At 46.4% G+C, this 14,348-nt stretch overlaps 1 protein-coding gene across 1 annotated transcript in view; it reads left to right on the forward strand.

Moving 5' to 3' along the window:
* Positions 1–1,005: 1,005 nt before the first annotated feature.
* The window catches only part of Grik4 (glutamate ionotropic receptor kainate type subunit 4), a 308,759-nt gene continuing 295,416 nt past the window's right edge, over positions 1,006–14,348 (forward strand). The window contains exons 1-3 of the mRNA XM_033764389.1: positions 1,006–1,027; positions 9,926–10,030; positions 13,296–13,427. Of these exons, the coding sequence (XP_033620280.1) occupies positions 13,346–13,427 (82 nt within the window). The 5' untranslated portion in view covers positions 1,006–1,027; positions 9,926–10,030; positions 13,296–13,345. The remainder of the gene's footprint in view (positions 1,028–9,925; positions 10,031–13,295; positions 13,428–14,348) is intronic.

Here is a 14,348-nt window from a genome sequence, read left to right on the forward strand (position 1 = left end):
ATATATATATATAATCGTGTGTATGTGTGGCTCTGCAAAACACAGCATTTTTTATTATTTCATAAATGCTTCAAGAATGCTTTCTGTACAAGGTCATATGCCTCACATTAGTTGCCTAGTAAATCCTTATAAATGAATGCAGTAGTGGTGATGAAATGCATTTTTCTGTATTAAAAGTATGGTTCAAAATCAGTGGAGCTGTTTGTTACCAGGTAGCAGGAATAGGTTACCATTGTGAATTATATTTGTAATGTAGTTGTTGAAGACTTAACCATGTACCAGCTAACCGCATTAGGTACTTTGCATGCATTTGAAAGTCCAACAGCCCTATGAAGTAGGTGCCAGTACTATCCCTATTTTATACAAGGACACTGGATCAAGGAGGTTAATGTCATGGCATGGCCACAGCCAGAAAGTGAGGGAGCTGGAAGTGGAACCCAGCTGTTCATCAGCTTTGTTATGTGACAGAATAACTGAGCTAAAAAACTTGCAAGAAGCAAAAAGTTTATTTTGGCTCACAGTTTCTGAGGTCTCAGTTACTTAAAGACTGTGGCAGGACCATACATCATGACAGTGGGAGTGTGTGACAAAGGAGGCCGGTTCACTTCATAGTGGCTGGGAAGCATAAAGGAGCTGGAATCCCAATGGCCCCTTCAAGGCATACCACCAATGATCTATTTCTCCCGTGAGGCCCCATCTCCTAAAGGCCCACCCCCTCTAAGAGTGCCATGGGTCAGTTCATGGGCCTTTGGGGGACAATCTAGATAGATCCAAACTATACTACCAGCCTTCAGGGAGGAATGCACACACTTGCTATTTCAGATACTGCCTTTTCATGGCTGGAGCTCTCAGCGGGAGGAGGAAGTCTGTTCTCTTATCCAGGCCAGGAGGAAAGACCAGGGCCATACTATGGCTTCTTAGGTTACCAATGAGCATTCTGTTAGAAGAGAAGAAGATAAAGGGATTCCCTTTTCTTGCCTGCAGTAGACAAAGAAGATAGTCAAAGAAGAGGATTGCTCTCTGCAAGGTACCTGTTGTAGTTACTTTTTATCATTGCTGAGCCAAATAACTGACACCCACAGTTAAAGGAGGAAAGATTTATTTCAGCTCACAGATTGTAGTGGTTTCAGCTCATAGTTGGCTGGCTCCAAAGCAGGGTGGCATGGCAGAGGAGAAACAGTCCATGGCAAGCAGGCAGGAGATAGTGAAGCAGCAGGCAGCACCAGTAGTGTGCTTTCCCTTTCCCTTTATATTCCATCCAAACTATAAGCCTGTTGATGGTACCACCCACATCCAGAGTGAGGCTTCCACTATCCACAGCCTAAATTCCACTATTGCACCCCGAATCCACATTTACACACTCTGATTCATCTGCTTTTGAAACTTGCCACCTATGACTACATGAGGCTTTGGGGGACATGTAAATACAAGCCATAACAGCACCTAAATTTGTCCTTTTCCTTTGGTCTAAGAGTATGTTAAGAGCTGGGTGATACGAGAGCTCTGGGCCTTGTGCTTCCTCCCTAGTTGTCCAGAACCTGAGGTATATGTGTGGTGTACATGCATGTGTGTGTGTGTGCACCTGTGCTGTGTGTTGCGTGTATTTTTAGAAGTACATGTATAGGTACCTGTGGTGCATGTATGTGTGCACATGCATGCATATGTGTCTAGGCATATGTACATGCATACACATGTATGGTGTGTATTGATGGTGTATGTACATGCATGGTATGTAGTGTATGTATATATGTATGGTGTATGTGTGTCCATCCTTTCAGGCCAACATAAGAGTCACTTTCTCTGCAAAGCCTCCTGACTGCCTGGGTAGCACTGAGAACCCTGCCTGGTACTAGCACTGCCTTGTGCCTTGGCTGCGTGATTGTAGTTCCCAGCCTGTGCTGGCTGACTGATGCTTATGTCTGACTCCCCTGCAGATGGGTTCCCCTGGAAAGAATGTTTTATGTTTAGCTTTCTTTCCACACATGCATGTTGAGTGTGTAGATGAACAAATGAATGAATGGGTAAGTAGACCTCCTTCCAGGGCTGCCTGCTCTGTCACCTGCTCCAGATCATTCACATGGGGCATGTGGTTCGTGTGGAGATGTGCTTAAGGTCAAAGAGGCTGTTTGCCCATGGTGTGGGGTCTCAGATGATAGATACCTTTAGCATCCAAGCTTATGTAGGGACCAAAATGCTGTGTGTGCCTGGCCTAGGTCTGCAGAGGCACACTGGACAGCCAGCTATGGTCATCCAGAAGCGCCTTTCTTCTGTGGTTCTGGGGAGTTCCCATCTGGTGACTGTTTTCTTTGCCTGCTGACTTCTCCTTGGGTCTTGTGGAAAAGGAAAGTGTTGGGAAGTTGTTCTTCCCGTGGTTAATATGTTCCATGCCCGCTGTGTCCCCCTGTGCTCAAGTTCCGGGCAATTACCCTCCTGCCGGGTTTTGTTGCTGAGCACAGCAGGTGGGCCTTGTTTGTAATTCACTTGCACCATTAATGCTGGGTTTGCACCATAAGGGTGACTGATCCATTTAGTGCCCCCAGTCCCAGATGCCAATGGATAGCAGGGACATTACGATGGCTTTGGGGGTCCAACTGCTTCTGCTGTTTGAAGCAATGAAAGGCTTAATCTGTTGGTTGTCACAGAACATTCAGACCACACTGATGGAAAATCTGTACCCAAATACCAACCCCCAGTCATGATTTGGCTCTGGACAATAATAGCACTAATCACAATGACAGCTATCAAGCGTTGAGGACTTGCTATTTGCAGGCATCCTGAGATCACAGCTAATTTCTGAAAGCAAATTTAAGAAAACTTAATATTTGCTCCATTTTATGGGTGGGGAAACTGAGTTTTGAAGAGGTTAATCACTAGCTCAAGATCATACCTGATGAATAGCAGGCTCCAGACCCAAAGGAGCTCCATTTAAAGTGGATGTGGAGTGCTGGTGACCCCTGCTTTGCACCTTTTCCTGCAGGGATAAATCATGTGAAGTTTACTGAGTGGAGGGAGTAGGGGAGAGCTCCAGCTTGCCTTGCTAATTATGTTTTTGCTAGCATTGCTATTAGGATGAGTCACTAAATAGGGGGAAGATGAGCAGAATTAAAGCATCCTCTTATAGGTTCACTTTTATTAATTAATCAATCATACGTTTATTGAGCGCCAATTAGGTGGAAAACATTGTCTTAGGTGTTTTATAGAAAACAAATTATTCAGCCATTCAATAGGTAGTTGTAATCCAGGGAGTAAAGTATTGGGGTGGGGCGACAAAGGAAAGCTGAGAAGTAACCAACCTCGGAGATTAAGATCCCACTTAGAAAAGCCCTTCCTTAATTCTGATTGTATGTAACCAAATCATTTTTCATATATCACACATCTGTGATCTTTGAGCAACCCTGTGAAGGAGACAGGACAGATTGAATATTTCCTATTAAATAGAAAACTCAGGTGCTGGGAGATTTTGTTGACAGCAACAAGTGCAAAAACTAAGTTTGAGCATAGTTACTGACTCCAAGTTCAGACTTATATTTTTTTGCTAAGTTATCCCACAGTCAAGCTCTAGATTTTGAGCTGGGCCTGAACCAGACTCAGTGACACTTGCTGTGCCATGTCCTATGGAGGCAGTCACTGGATCTACCTGGTCTCTGCTTCCCATGGAGAACCACAAAATACATGCTGCTCCTTGCAAACTTTCTTTTCCAGTTTTCGGGGAAATCCCTGTGCCTGATGTTCCAGTTATATCAGAGATGGTTTCTCCCACATTCACATCCATCTCAGACACAGCTATGTGCCCATTACCCTTTTCCAGGCCTCTGGTATGCCTTGATCATGTCAGGTCTCATAGGCTTGGCACTCCCTCACCTACAGTCTTAAGTGGCTCTTTATTGCCTAGAAGAGAAAGTCCAACCTCCTTAACCTTGGCTTTCATGGTCTTCCAGAACTCAGCCCTTCCAGATTTACCTGTCTCTAGGCCCCTCAGACTCTCGGCAGCTGGATTGGTCACTATTCTGTGGATGCATCCACTTTTTCAGGGAGTGGGTGGGAGATCCTTTCCTCTCTGTATGTGCAGCAAGCTTAGCCTATGGCTTCATCTTCTCAGATTCCTGCTCCAATTGCAAAGGCCCAGGGCAGCCACTCCACCCCTGGCTTCCAGCACCATCCCCTGTTTGTCAACAAAGACTGCCCTGCTGTGTGAAAGCTGCTTCATTGCTGTCATGCATTTTGAGTGTCTGTTGTGCTAGTCCCCATATGAGGTCATTGTACTTTTCCAGAACTCCTTAAGGAAGGCAGCATACCTGAGAGTGCCAACAGCTGCCAGCATGCAGCACAGAGCTGGCCAGGCCTAGATAATTCAGGGATGTTAGTGCCATGGTGCTGCAGGGATCTGGGGTGCCCAGCCTTTGCCCATATGGCATCCACTTGTTGGAGGAGGTATAGTACTCTTTGGCTTCTGGCAGCTGGACTGTTTTTATGTCGAGGGGACAGGTACTCCATCTTCAAGGTCTCTATGGTGAGTAGGGCAGGGAAAGGGATAGGATTGAGGTCAAAGGCAGTACCTCACTTAGCTAAAGATGTCAGTGATTTCCTCCATGCTGTCCTGTGACTAGGGAAGGGGAGAGGTCAGAGCCTTCTGCCCACACTTTCTGGCTTAGCAGAGGGAAGGTAACAGGGCTCCAGCAGGCTCTTCTGTGGCCAGTGATGTATGCAGAAGCCCAGGGCAGCTCCTGGAGAGGGTGATTCTGCAGCCTGAGCCTTGGGAAAAGGGTTGTGTGTAATGGTTCCCAGCCCCTCCCCTAGGTCCTCCTTCTTAAGGGAGGACTTTCCTCTCTCACAGACAGCCTGGGATCCAACCAAGAACCAGACTCCGGTGAGTGCTGGGGCTGCAGGTGGATTCAGGTGGATGATAGCTGTGGTGGGGGTGAGACAGGCTGGTGGGGTAGTACAGGTCTCGAGGTAAACTCCTAGGGTCAGCACTGAATGGCGGCTTGGCTTCTCACTGTTTACCATAGCACCTGGCCTGGGGAAGAAAGTTCCTGAGAGGCTTGGAGAGACCTGGGAAGACCCTGCATTACTGAGCACTTGCACACTGGGTGACTAATCTCATTTATGGAAGAGAAGACCCAGGCTGGGAGAGGGTGGGTAAGGAAGATGCCCGGGTCTTAGAGCCAGTTATAGAGAGAATCAGGATGCTTTATTGTCTTCTAAATTATTAACCAGATTTTTAAATTGGAAAATATCTAACCTCTTTGTTAAAAAGGCAAACAGTAGGGAACATTTTAAAATGAAAAATAAATCTGCCTCCTAGGCTTGCCTGCAGTCCTCTAACCTTTCACTAGGGGCAACTGGCCAGATGCCAGTTTCTGTCCCCTTTCCTGGAGCCTGGTGCCAGTCCTTGCCCTAAGTGGATGGCAATCAGTGCCAATTAAGCTGGACAGAAGGGAAGGGGCAGGATGGGCCACGCATGCACATTTGAGCAGTTTCCAGTGATTGTTCTGAGCTTGGATGACTCTAGTAGAATAAGTCTATCACTCTTGAGTTTTGATAGAGGATACTACTTGGTTTGTTGTGGAAATTCATTTTCAAATATCTAGTCCTTCTGTCCTCTTAGACTTGATCCCTGGGGTGCTGAGGGGCTTCCCCTAGGTTTTCCCAAGGAGTGCATGGGCCAAGGGATCACTGCTTCCTCATCTGCTTTGCCTAGGGTTTAGGTAAAAAGAAACAAAATGTCCTTATTCGGTGTCTGAGAGATCTAAGATGTTGATGTGCACACGAAGTGAAGATGGACAGGATAGACGCAGGAGCTACACATCTGTGCCCCACCCACCTCAGGACTTCTTTATCAAAGATTAGTTAAAGTACTTTCCTCCAGCCTTGACCTGAGCACCTGAGCTTGGTGAGTCTAGAGTAATCCCTCTGTGGCTTCTGATAGTGGACTCCTGGCTGCATCCCCATCTTGCAGCTGCCATCCATTTCCATCCTCTTCTTCAGGCTGAATAGCCCAGCTCTTTGCATACCTGCTTCTGTAAGGTTGCAGTGCACACGCCTTGACCAGAGCCTGGAAAAGCCTCTGGATGATGGACTCTCTCTCCTCCCAAATGCCAGGGAGACTCCTGGCAGAGAAAGGAAGGCTGTGTTTATGTGGAAGCCATGTAAATGCTGACCTAAAAGCTGTTCACAGTCTCTTCTTCTGCCTACTCAGTTCCTCTGCGAATTCTCCCTCGCAAGGCCTCTGCTCTAAATGTGTTACTAGTGGCTCCAGCACTTAGGGCTCCATCTAGCACTGTTTTGTTTCAAAGCCTCAGCTCATGTGGTTTTTGCCAGGAGCTCATCTCTCCTGGGGCCCAGCCTGGTGGCCTCAGATAAATGCCAGGAACATTTTTCATGGTTGCAAGCCAGTTCTGCCCTTTCCCTCTGACTTTGTGGTCCTCATGCCACCTCCCCTGGCTCACTGCAGGCAGTCAGTTCTCCATCTTCTCACTGCTAACTGCCTCCTTTTCAGTAGGGAAGAGATGTGGATGTTTTGGCTGCCTTGCCTTCCTTGTGAAGGCCACAGGGTCTAGTACAAGGTTCATGGAGAAATTGGCTTTAGAAGCAGAATCTTATGTGGGGGTTAAGCTTTCATCCTTAGAGAGGCCACACCTAAAGATGGAAGTTAGTCATTGTCAGAGCAGATGCACAGCAAAGGAACTCTCCATTACATTTTCAGTGGACACCTGCCATTTCTGAAGCATACTGTGCTGTTTCCCTCCCGGGGTCTCTGGTCGTATATGTTGTTTTCTGTGACCTGATCTCCTCTGTGCCTCCTTCCTTGCCCTTGCTGAAGGTAGCTGAAATTAAACTGTCATCCTTAGGGAAGCCGTCCCTTCCTGCCACTGTCTAGAGCACTCTGTGCTTTCTCTTCACTGTCTGTATGGTGGCATCTACTTACCTGACTGTCTGTTTCACATCTTTAAATGTTCCAGAGTATAAGCTTTAAAAAGGCAGGCACTGTATTCCAGAGCCTGGAAAATTGACTTTATAGAGTAGACATCTGACAGAAGTACTCAACGAATGAAGTACAAATCGTAACAGTACTAAGTGTATTTATCTGTGGCCAGTTTAGAGTGTGGAAACAACAGACACCATTTTACCTCAAAAGCGCTGTAAACATTTGCAAAGACATTCTACATCCAGCGTCTCATTTGATCTTCTTAGCACCCCTGTGAGATTGATGGCACGAGTGTAATTTCCCCACTTTACAGCAGGGGAAGTGGAAGCTCTGTTAAGGGTTCAAAGTCACAAAGGTCTCTACCTGCAGTCTGCCGATTTTCTTCCTCTGCCAGGCCGAGTGAATGGAAAGGAAGACGGACTGCTTCAGGGAGAGCTGCTCGGTGAGGCTGACTTGGAGCAGAATTTTGGAGGGGAGAGGGCTGTGGATTCATACTCCCCGGGAGGCTGTCGTTGGGAGAAGATGTTGAGGTGAACTAGGTGCTTTATGTACAAGAATGGAATTACTGAATAGAAGTGTTGAATGGCAGTGGAGAGGTGATAGAAAGGGAGTCCACGTTTACTGATTGTAGCATACCTGAGAGCTAGGCAACGACCTTACTGTAGTCTCACGGTTGTGGAACTGGAGCTTGGAGAGATTAAGGGACTCACTTCAACCCGCATAGTGGGAGCCAGGAACATCTGCTCTGGCCTCTGGTGAGGGACATTTGTTTAGAGGTGCATTAGGAGCTTCAGTCCAAAATTTACATGGGAGTGGTTTCTAGGGGAAAAGAGGCTGGGGAGTTCTTATTCCTTTTACTGACTAGCACCTGAGAATTCAAATAGTTGTCCTTAGTTCTGTGGCCTGGTGTTTGCCAGATCCTTGCAGTTGCAGTGTTTGTGGACACTCTCCCTATACTCAGGCCTGAATAAACTGAACAGCAGTGGCCCAGCTCCTAGTGCTGCTGCTGCTGTTCTCCCCCTGGCTAGTCTGCCACATCGTAACTTATCACAGACTCTTGTGAGTATCTCCTTGTGGGAAATTTTAAAGGTCAAAAATACCAGGCCCATTGTTCTTTTTTTCTTTCTTTGCCTTTTCTTTTTCCCTCTCTTTCTACTTCCTTCCTTCCTTTTAATTTTTTATTCAAAGGGTAATCTGAGACTCGTTCTTCTGTTGCTTGCCCCCTGACTCAGTGAAATGAACAGATGGGCCCAAGGTACTTGCATTGAACTTGTCTTATTCTTCAAAATCAGTATAGTTGTCATGATCACATTCCAACATTACATCAAATTCAGCTATGTGCTGGGCTCTAGGACGCAAAAACAGTATGGTCCTGGAGCCCATGGTCTGGTTCTTCCATTTACCAGCTGAGTGACCTTGGCAAGTGAATCAACCTCTTTGCCCTTGGGTTCTGCATCTGCATCTGTGGGCAAGTGTGGGCGAGTGCGTCCACCTTACAAGATTCTTTTGAGGAACAAATGAATCTGAAATGGTACTTGGCACATATTAATTATTCAATAAATATTATGTATCATAGTTTAGTTCTTAGAATTGTAGAATTTCAGAGTTCAAAAGAACCAAGAGAATATTTAGTCTAATTCCCTCATGGCATTAGAAATGGAGGCTTAAAGAGTTAACTGCCATAGTTGACCCCCAGGACAGTCCTGCATCCTGGCATCACTTTACTTGTTGCCAGGGAGACAAGGCATCTACCAAGTGCCGCCAAGCTATTTTAGGAAAGGAATATTAATTGTCCCTCAAGGTGGCCATAGGGCCTGGGGTGCTCCCATTCCCTTGCTCTGGCTTCCTGCTACCTTGTGCACTCCATCCAAGCTTTTGGCTGTTGCATGGAGTTTCTCCCAGGCAGGAGGAGTCAGAAACAGCAAAGAAGCCCACATCCATTTGTCTTGAGGAGCCTGGAGCCTCAGGAGGAGTAATCAAGACCTTGTTGCCCACAGTTGAGAGAAAACGTGTAATTAATCTGGCTGCCCCCCTGATTTCTTCTGTCCTCCCCACCACCAAACACCATCTGGTGGCTGTCAGCATTCTCTCTGTCCCACTCTGGGAAAATCATGATTCATGATGTAGTAGCCCTATGAGAATGAGAGGGAGAGAACAGCAGAGGAACTGCTTATAAGTCAGGAGAGGAGAGGCCAGTCAGCACAGCCAGGCAGAGGTCAAGGCAGCATGTACACCATAGGAATACAGTGAGCTGTCAGTAAGCAGTGCCTGTTTGTGGTATCAGCTGGCCCCTGCATGTGAATCGGCAAGCATTTGTTGAGTTTCTACTATAGGCCTCATAGCAAGCATATCCGGTAGATGTGTGCGTGAAAGAGATGTTCCTTACCCTCCATGGCAGAACTAAGTGCAAAATTAAATAACCTCTCATTCATTCACACAGCCTTCCTTCCACCAGGCACTGTCCAGGGTTCTGAAAGTGGAGCTGTGAATCAGAGGGATGAAGCCTCTGCCCTTGTGGGGCTTCCATTCAGAAATAGGAGTGTGGAACTGGGGAGCAGAGATGATGTGATCTGAAAGAGACATTCAAGGAGCTCTTGTAGCTTGAGGAAACAGAGCAATCTTATAGTCATGAAAAAGCACTGATTAGGTTTTTCTAGGAAAAGTGGGGTGTCTGATTTTTGCTGTTAGGATGAGGAGACATCCTGGGCAGGTACATGACAGCAGAGGTGAGTCTCCCAAACCAGTGTCCCCAGCCCCTCTGTCACGCTGTCACAGGGCAGTGTGATAAATCATACCCTTAAACCACGGCCAGTGGGGTGGGGGCAGGTCAAAGGGTCAAAAGAATAGAGCTTTCCTGGGTGGAAAATTTATATGTGAATTGTAAATTCCTTGTGGGCAAGGATGCTAAATGTAACTCACCACAGTGAAGATATTTGGCAGCTGACACAATGTTTCCCATGAATATTCTCTGATTGGATTCTTTCATTATTTCAACAGATATTTTGTGAGTGCCTACTATGTGCCAGCCTGTGCCAGGCACTGGGGACACAGGTGGAAAAGTGCGAATTGTTCCCTGCTTTCCTGGTGCTCATCACCCCGGAGGTAGGCACTGTTCTTCCCATATTACTGGTAGATGAAGAGACAGGCTCTGAGGGCTGTGGTGCCCAGGAGTATTCACTTAATAAGACCCAAGCTCAGATCCTACCTGGCTAAATTCCAGCCCAGACTCCACTCTCATGATTGGCATGGCCACACCAGGATGTCCGGAACAATGCCCTCAACTACACGGGAGAGGTCTGTTAGGGAAATCTCTGCCTTCCAAATTTGACTGTATACACAGGGCCTAGAACAATGCCTGACATATATTACAGCCTCCATAAATACTCCTGAGTCAATAAATGGACTGTCATAATTGAAAGAACTATAAATTTTGGTTAGGCAATATAAAAATAATGCTAAATACAATCACATCAAATCCCTTCCTTTGATACCCAATCAGCACAATGGACAATAATTATTATGCAAACCACTAAACAGGTATTGGATTAGCCCATGTATATTTTATTTGATTACAGAAGTATGCTCAGTTCATGCAGCCCTGACTTTTGTTAATCATGGCCTTGACGCTGGCTGATTCTGGAGGCCACCTATCCAAACAATAGCTGAGGTCCTAGGCTGCTCTTGGCCTTCAGCCATGGGACTGTGGGCACAATGATGCAAAATAATCTCCTCCCAAACCTTACAAGAATAAAAGAATAAATTGTAGGTGTTGAAGGCTCGATGGTTTGCAAATTTTTCCTCACAGTCTTTATTGGATTTAACCCACCAAACAAGTTCAATTACAGGTAAGGAAGCTGCACCCAAGGAAAGTCAAGTGGAAAATTCAAAGTTACACAAAGCCAGAGCTCCGACTCCACTGTGTTCTTTATCTTAACTGTTTCCATGTGAGAGCAGAAAGATGAAGCTTAGATCCTCTATTAAAAAAAAAAGAAAACAAAGAAATTTGAGGTTTTAGTTTCACTTTGATATTCAGATGAATCTAGTCTTAAAACGTCACAGTACAGCTTTGCTTAACTAAAAATATTTTAATAATTTAGGTGTATAAAGAAAATAGTTGTCGAGATATAGCACTGAGTGCCTCTTTTCTGCCTGGAAAATCAGATGCTTTCTCCCCGTGACTGTATTAGGCTTGTTAATGCAGGCTGAGCACTCTAGGTCCTGGGTTCTGGGGATACAACCCTTACAAACAGTTATAAGGACACAGCCCCACCTCAGTTCAGTTTACATGTTCTTGGGGAGACAACCACCAGGTGATCAACTTTATCTGTAATGAATAAAAATGTCTAGCTTTCCTTGAGACTGTTTGTTTTAATCTGTCTGCACCAACATCCTTAAAGGACAAAGATTCCAGGCCTGACTTGCCAACAGTGGAGTTATCATAACCGCTATCCTTTACCCTTTACTTCTCCTATCTACTTGTAGCAGGGGATTGCTTCAGGCCTTCTAGTCACTGAGCAAATAAGTCCTGTGCCACTATTGTGTGTAAGTAGACTCCAGGGATATGGTAGGAAACTGGAAACAGTTCCTGTCCTTAAAGCCTACAGTGATCCCAAGTGCAGACACATAAATGTAACAATCATAAAAGGAGAAGTGCTGCACTGAGAGCCATGATAGGCTTCTGGGATGAGGGGTGAGGGGAGGGGCATGCTTCAGGCACAGGGACTGCAAGGTGCCAGCTCTGGCTGGAATTCTGAGCTGAGTGTGTCCTGGGGAGGTGGTGTACTGCAAAATACAGCTGTCTGAGACACAGCACACAGAGAGCGAAGTGCATCTATCTCAACACACCTATGTAACCAGCATCCAGAGTGACAAGCAGAACATTCGTTCCCTGGAAGCCCCTCAGGCCAGTCTCTGCCCTAATCTCAAACTGGACTTCAGAGAGCACAACATAGTAGTTTCATCTGGTTTTTCACTTTACATAGAATCATACTGCAAGTACTCTTTTGTGCCTGGTTCCTTTTGCTAAATATTATATTTATTAAAGCCATCTATGTTGTTGTATATAGTTGTTAATCATTTTAATTTCTGTGTCATGTCCCATCGTGTGGATATACAGTATATTTCTCCATTCTGCTGCTGGATGTTTGGATAGTTTCCGGATTCCAGTTTGGAGAAATCTGGAGTGGAGTTGCTGGGTTCTTAACGATATGTGAAAAGCTCCGCTAGACCAGTTTTCCGTAGCAGTTATGTGAATATATACTTCTATTCACACTGTGAGAATTCTGGTTTCTCCACATCCTCACTAACATTTGATATTGTCTTTTGCCATCACTCTGATGGATAATAGTGGTATGTTATTCTGGTTTAGAGTTAATGTCTGTAATGCCCAATGAAGCCAAGCACATTTTCAAATGTGTACAGGCCATTTGGGTATAATCTTTAGTGAAGTGTCTTTCCAAGTCTTTTGCCCATTTTCAAATGTCTCTCTAGGAATTGGGAGAAGGAAGTATTTTAATACCAAGGGCATGTGGGATTAGCATATCCATGTGCTCACAAGGTTCACCTTCACTCCAGGGATGAAGGCAGTGCTGTCTCTGGGTGTCAAGAGTATCTAAGAGGTCTCTGTGGGGCAACATTGATACTGTTCCCTTGGGGAGGGCAGCCCCTAAGCAGTTATGCATTTGACTTCAGTAAGGTGGGGAAGGGGTTAGTGGGAGATGGATTGGGATTAGGTTTAGTTTACAGCAGGCAGCAGAACAGATGTGGGACTTTGGAATAAATCTGACTCCTGGTAAGGACTGACATTCATTTAGCTCCCCCTTTAGGCAGGCCCTGCTCATGGCAGCTTAGTTAATTCTCAGCTTGGCTCCATCAGGAGGTGTTGGTGGTACCACTGTTACAAATAAGGAAACTGAGTTGATACAAAGAGAAGCCTCAGTCCCTTCCCCACCCACTCACCAGTGTGCAGAACATGTTTTGGGCCTGGGGACAAGGAAATTATCCTCTCCCCCTCCATTTTCTGTCACCCATGGCTTGCATTTCTTAAAAGCAGGTGATGGTCTTAGTTCCCAACTGAAGATTCTGAAAGAAAAATGAGTCTCAGAGTCTGTCTCCTCAGTGACAGCAGTCTACCCTGTGTGGATCAAGGGCTAGAGTTAGAGGGTGAGCCTTCTTTGAGCCCTGGTGGGCACAAGGAGACAAGACATAGGCCCAACTCCACAGCCTTGCAGGACACTGTCACAAGTTCTCACAGAGGGATTGTTAGTTTTCCCCAAGTAAGTTCTCTCTAGAGGCTCAAGTCACCTGGCTGTGTGGGTTGGCTTCCTAGCCCTTGTAGGACTCATGAGCTCCTTCCCCTCTCTCGCAGAGGTATGTCATGCCCAGACCAGCAGAGGGCTCCATGAGGATTTATAGAAGATGCCCCACGTCTCGGCGCCTTTGGTGCTGCTTCCTGCGTGGCTCGTGATGGTCGCCTGCAGCCCCCACTCCCTGAGGATTGGTAAGTGAAGGCCAGCTCTGGGGTACACCCCCAACCATTAGTCTAAGCATTCACAAGGGCCATCTGTATGTCACACAGGGAAGCTGTCCAAATCCTGCTCTCTGTCCTCCCTGAGTTTGGCTGGGGTAGAGGTGGAGTTGGACGTGGTCGAGATGGAAGTGGAGGGGATAATGATGGGAGAGGTGGTGGGGATGGTTGTGGAGGTGGTGGTGGTGGTGGTGATGATAGAAAAGCTGGTCGAAGTGGAGGTGGTGGTTGTGTAGGAGTTGGTGAGGTAGGCGTGGAGTAAATGATGGTGGTGGTATAAGCGGAGGAGGTAGTGGAGGTGGAGATGGTGATGGTAGGGATAGTGGTGGGGCAGCAACAGATCAACAGCTCTGATTTGGTTGACCTGCCGAGCTCCCCTGGTGACTGGAAGACAGATGCTGATAACTCCCTGGTAGTTAAAGATGATTCAGCCTAGCATATTAAGAGGCAGCTGTTAATGATAAAGGAGGGCCTGGGCATGGGGATTTCATATTGAGGGCTGGAAATGAGAGAAGAGGCCCAAGAAAATCCCAGAAGAATACTACAGAGTATGCTATGTCTGTGGCAATTTGGATGAATTTGTGAGTCTGCTCAGTGACTGGCCTGGCTGCTTCAAATGGCTATTGCTTTGCCATCTGTTTGCTGAGGTCTGCGTCTGACAGGGAAGGTAGAGTCACTTCAGTTTCTTCTTTGTCCTTGTTATTGTGAGTGTGCCACTCTATGTGTGGACAGGCAGGGCTGCTGACTGTACCACCAGCACCTCCACCCCCCGTGGCAACAGCCTGGGAAATCAGGTGTGTCCTCTCTGTAAGAAATGGATGAGGCCAAAGCACTCTAGCTCCTGGGGACATAGCCCTAACTGAAGGGAAGAGCACACCATCCAGTCCAGCAGAC

The sequence above is a fragment of the Fukomys damarensis genome, unplaced genomic scaffold, assembly GCF_012274545.1.
Source record: "Fukomys damarensis isolate Sample0158 unplaced genomic scaffold, DMR_v1.0_HiC HiC_scaffold_16, whole genome shotgun sequence".
Classification (NCBI taxonomy): Eukaryota; Metazoa; Chordata; class Mammalia; order Rodentia; family Bathyergidae; genus Fukomys; species Fukomys damarensis.